This window comes from Numida meleagris, chromosome 25, assembly GCF_002078875.1.
Source record: "Numida meleagris isolate 19003 breed g44 Domestic line chromosome 25, NumMel1.0, whole genome shotgun sequence".
Taxonomy (NCBI): domain Eukaryota; kingdom Metazoa; phylum Chordata; class Aves; order Galliformes; family Numididae; genus Numida; species Numida meleagris.
This window is the reverse complement of record NC_034433.1, coordinates 664,933-669,762: the sequence shown is the minus strand read 5'-3', so window position 1 is coordinate 669,762 and position 4,830 is coordinate 664,933. Positions and strand designations below refer to the sequence as shown.

General features: G+C 65.2%; 1 protein-coding gene across 2 annotated transcripts in view; it reads right to left on the bottom strand.

The window, feature by feature from the left end:
* LOC110388181 (translation initiation factor IF-2-like) overlaps positions 42-4,830 on the bottom strand; it is an 8,440-nt gene continuing 3,651 nt past the window's right edge. Inside the window, exons 2-3 of one of the 2 annotated variants that reach the window (XM_021377159.1) lie at positions 1,387-1,894; positions 42-1,062 (exon numbers count right to left, since the gene is read on the bottom strand). In XM_021377159.1, coding sequence (XP_021232834.1) covers positions 687-1,062; positions 1,387-1,868 — 858 coding nt within the window. In that variant the 5' untranslated portion in view covers positions 1,869-1,894 and the 3' untranslated portion in view covers positions 42-686. Of the gene's footprint in view, positions 1,063-1,386; positions 4,807-4,830 lie in introns of those variants that run through there. The other variant, XM_021377157.1, reaches the window with a different exon arrangement.

Genomic DNA, 4,830 nt, shown 5'->3' with positions numbered 1-4,830 from the left:
CGCCCACCCGGGGGCACGGCGCTGCCGGTGGGAGGCGACGGGCGCGGGGAGCTGCCGGTGCCAGGGCCCGGCTGCGAGTTGGCTGCCGGCCGCCTCCTCGGAAATGGGTCATTCCTGGAGCTGCTGGAAAACTAGAAAGAGGAGCAGAGGGAGCCAAGCGGCGGCCGGGCCTCGTGGTGGTGGGGGGGTGGGGGATGATCCTGAGCTGCCGGGCACCGGGAGCGCCCGCCCCGCGGCAGCCCCACGCGTGCTGGTGTGGCTGAGGAAGGGTCCCCCATCCCCTCCTCGTCCCCTCACTGCGCCTTCTGACCCCACAGGATCACCCTGCGTGAGCAGCCAGCACCATCCTCGCCCCAAACCAGGCCCTTCCTCACTCCCCAGGCTCTGCTCCCTTCTCCCATCCCTCTCCTGCTCGCTACGTGCTGGGTATGGATGCTCCCATGCTCTGCACAGCCTCGGCCCCACAGCTGCACGTGCATCGCGTCCAGCCCCGCTCCCAGCTGCCGCCAGCTGCTCCTGGAGGCCCCGCACGAGGCACCACCGACGTGGCCAGCAGCCCCCGCGGCCCCCAGTGCCCCCTCCCCACAGTGCCTGGGCTCTGGTCAGAGCCCACTGCAGGGGCCGAGGGGCACCCAGAGGACCACAGCTCATCCAAGGGCTGCCTGGTGGCTCCCCGCGCCCCACTGTCACCATTCAGCGGCAGTCGGCCCCAGGGTACACGCATGACCCACAGCTCCCAGCAGCACTGAGCCTGCAGCAAGCAAAGCCAAGCGCCCGCACAAGCATCGCCCCCCGCAGCACTGAGCCCTATTTTTGCAGGGGGAACCCAAGCACAGCCCCGGGATGGGGCAGGATGAGCTTTGGGGCAGCGCTCCCACACAACCCACATGCACAGGACGCGGGCAGCCCCAAGCAAGGGGTGCACGGAACCCCCCCGCACATCCCGTGCACACGCAGCAAAATCCCACGGACTTACTCATGGCTCCGGGTTTGGGGTCGGGCACCTCAGCAGGAGCGGTGTCACACAGGGACGGGGCCATCTGCTCTCCGTCCTCCTGCAGCCTGGGGGCAGAGCGGGGGGGTGTGAGCGGGAGCTGCAGCCACTCAGGGACACCCAGAGAGGGGGACCCCCAGAAATGGGGACATGACGACTGAGCCTCTCAGGAGACTCTGAGAACACCATTCCCATGGGGTGGGGGTCCCCAGGGTGTCACATTCCCTTCAGCTTCACTCCTGCCCCCCACCGCACTCCCATGGGTGCCCCCAGACACCCAGCTGCGGCATCCCCAGCCCCGATTCCTCCAGCCCCACTGTTCCAACAATGCATCCCCACTGACCTCCCCCATCCCCACACCTGCCACCATTTCACATCCCCCCATCACTCACCGGTACTGGAATGGGGCGACCGTGGCTGTCACAGGGCGGCTCTGCGAGGAGGCTGAGGAGAAGCTGATGGCCCCTGACCCGAACACGGGGCTCCTGCTCGTAGGGACAGAGTTGGTCCCGTCCTCCATCGCCATCCCGAGGGGACGGTGGGCCCCAGGCCCCCTCAGGCTGCATTCAACCCGGCCGCCCCCCAGCCCCTTCCCAGGGGGCACTGGCGCTCTCTGCCCCCCATGGGGGGGTACACCTGGGCTCTCGGTTGCCTCGCGGCCTGAAGCTCTGGGCCTGGGTTTGAGGCTTTTGAGGCTGGGGGGTGCTGCCGGCCGTGGGGATGAGGCCCGGTGGGAGGGAGGGGGGCCCGGGGTGCTGTGTCGGGCTGGGGGGGTCGCAGCGGGCGGTTTGTTGGGGGTTGTGGATCGTGGCACCGGGATGGCAGAGGTGAAGTGGCCGCGGGTGGTCGGGGCCAAGTTGGCCGTCCCGTTCATCCTGGTGAGGCAGCTCCAGGAAGGCCCTGCAGAAGGAGAGGAGAGAGAAGGGGCTGAGCTGGGGCATGGTGACATTCCTCCTCCAGGGACCCCATTTGCAGCCACAGCAAGGGCAGCTCTGTCCCTGTGTCCCCCAGTCCCCACACAGGCAGAGACCCACAGGTAGCGGGGACCCCTCTTGGCCACCCAACACCATCCCCTGGGCCCCAAAACCAGCCGACACCCCCTCTCAGTCCTCTAAGACCATCCAGGCTGCAGCTCTCCAGGTAAAAAAAAAATGCCCAAGCTCAAATAAATGAACAAATCTGCAGGGACAGAGGCATCAAGAGCACTGCTGGGCAGATGGGCACATGCTGGGGAGGGCACCCAGGTGCTGCTCTGCCCCGCGAAGGCTTTGTCTGGGGCCGGAGCAGTGAGAACAAGAGCAGCTTTGTGCTGATGTTTGGCTCCGGGGCACACACAGCCCGCTCTGTTCGTGGCCCAGCCGCAGCCCAGCTGCCTGCTGGGGCCGGGATAGGGCGTCCCCAGGGTATAAGGACGACAGTGAGCATTTGGGCATCGGGGCAGAACGCGTCTGGGTCTGGCCGTGGGGTGCAACCCCAGCCCCACTGACGGTATCACTGCAGCTGGGGGCCCTGCACCGCTCCCCAGGGCTCAGCACGCAGCACCTTGCACCCAAAGGAGCCTTTTGCAAACCCAGGTGGGGCTGACCTCCCCTCCCCGTGGCCAAACCTGCTGCTCTCCGTGCTCCGTCCTTGGTAGCATGAGGCAGCTTCAGCCCTAACATCACGGACACCCTGTGTGGCTCAGCACCGCGCTGTGCCCCCACGCAGCCCCGCGGCTCTCGGGGCACTCAGTGCTGGGGCTGCCACGCATCCCTATGGATTTTTTCGACCCATTCGGTCGGGTTGGATTTCCCTCACGTGGACACAGCACATGCCCCGGGGCAGCCATCCCTTTGCTCAGCAGGTCCCCCTGCTCCAGGATGTCACACTGTGGCACCCTCGGATGGGGACAGGGATGCTCTCGGCTCCGGGGATGCCATGCAAGCACCAAGCACCAAGCCGCACTCAGGAGGAGCCTTCCGCTGTAAGCAGCCTACCGCTAATCACCCATTATTTTATTAGCAAGCACAAATTAAAGTCATCCCTAGGAGATGCTGCACTTTCCTATTCTGAGCGAGCCATTAACTTGCCACCAACTTAATTCCTACCCGCAGGCAGCGCTGCCTGGGGTGCGCAGGGTCCCCTCCGCGCCGCGTCACCGCGCTGTGTCACCACGCAGTTACAGCCGGACCCACATGGAGGCATTCCCCACGGCAGCGGGTCCTTTGCAATCAGCTCCAAAGGGAAGTGACTTTCTCCTAATGAAAATGAGGTGCCAGCACTGCGGGCTCTGATGGAGCACCCGAAACGTGGGGTGGGCTTCCTGCTGCTGGTTTGGGTGAGGCGGTCCAGAGGGGTGGGTGTCTGCATCAAAGCGAAATGAAGCAGCCTTGGCTGAGCCGTGTCCTTCATCCCAGGACAAATGCAAACCAGCACAGCCCCGGAGGCACATCTCTTTCAAAGAGGCATCTGTTGTGCTCGGGGCTCCAGCTACTCGCTTGGAATAGAGTCAAAACTCACCTCGCACCTGTGGTTTCGGCAAGCAGAAAGGAACACCCGGTCCTGGAGGCTGAGCCCCGAGCCGAGTCCCCATGGCAGGGGGCGGGGGGGCACTGCGGCTCAGCCCTGCAGCAGGACTCTGAGCACAGGCACACAGAGATGTGCAAAAAGCACAGAACCCTTCCACCTCTGCCAGTGCCTCACTGCCACTCTGTGCCTCAGTTTCCCCACCCTGAGCGAACCCACAGCCCCAGGTGTCCCCAGGATGCCCCATGCTATCACAGGCGATGGCACCCTCTGGTTTGCTCCAACTGATGGGAAGCGGTGGCAGTGGTGAGATCGCACAGCATCGCCGTAAATCCCCCGAGTCCTCCCAGCCGGATGAGGGGAATCCTCCTGTGCTGACATTTGCAGCCCGGCTCAGACGGGTCAGGGCAGGGATCCCCCACAGCCCCTCCACGCAGGATCTGCCCCCGCGCTGCCCTCGGGGCTGGCCCTGCTCCAAGGCAACCTCCTGCCCGGCACGCTCAGGAAGGATGACAAAGAAAAGGCTCCTTGTGACACAAGGGACATAAAACTCTCCTAAGAGAAACAGAGGGCAGCAAGGAGAGAAAGGAGCCTTCAGAGGGGAACAAGCTGCCGATTCAGCCTCCAGCCCCCACGCTGCAGCCAGGACCTGGCTTGCCCCCAGCCGGGTGTCACCGCATGGGACATTGCGCCGCTGGGCACTGCGCTGGAGTGGGGCTCGGTGCCACAGAGCAGGGTTTGGGGCTCAAAGCACGGCAGGGATGGGAGCACCGAGCACTGAGCAGTGTGAGCCAGTGACTCAGAACATGGGACCCTGCAGAGCTGCAGACACACATACAACGCGATCCCAGCGGGCAGCAGCAGGGTGCCCAGCAGCAGCTTTTGGTGCAGCTTCAGTGCCTGTGGAGCCGCTGGGGAAGGGCTGTGTTCTGGTGGAAACGGCCGGGCGTCGGAGCAGGGACAGCCGCGGAGCCACAGCACTAATCCCGGCTTCAGCCACTCCACGGCAATCCCATTAGGCACTAAGCCCACTTTAATAACACCTTGCTGTTAGCAAAGCTCGATTCTCAGCTGGACAGGCTCCAGCACCAAAGCCTGGGGTCCGGCCGGAGATCCTACCCCGCCGCGGCTGGGCCGGGTGAGAGCCCTGCAGGGCGGCCCGGTACCGGGCACGTGCTGGCCGCCTTTCCCCGAGGCTGCTCCACGCGATGCCATCCCCTCGCAGGTTTTGTAGCGCTCGCGGTGCCCCGAGACGTGACCCGAGGAGCGCCGCGCCGCCGCGCGTCCCCGCGGCCGTTCAGGAGCCGCCGCTGCTGGACAGCTCCGGGCCC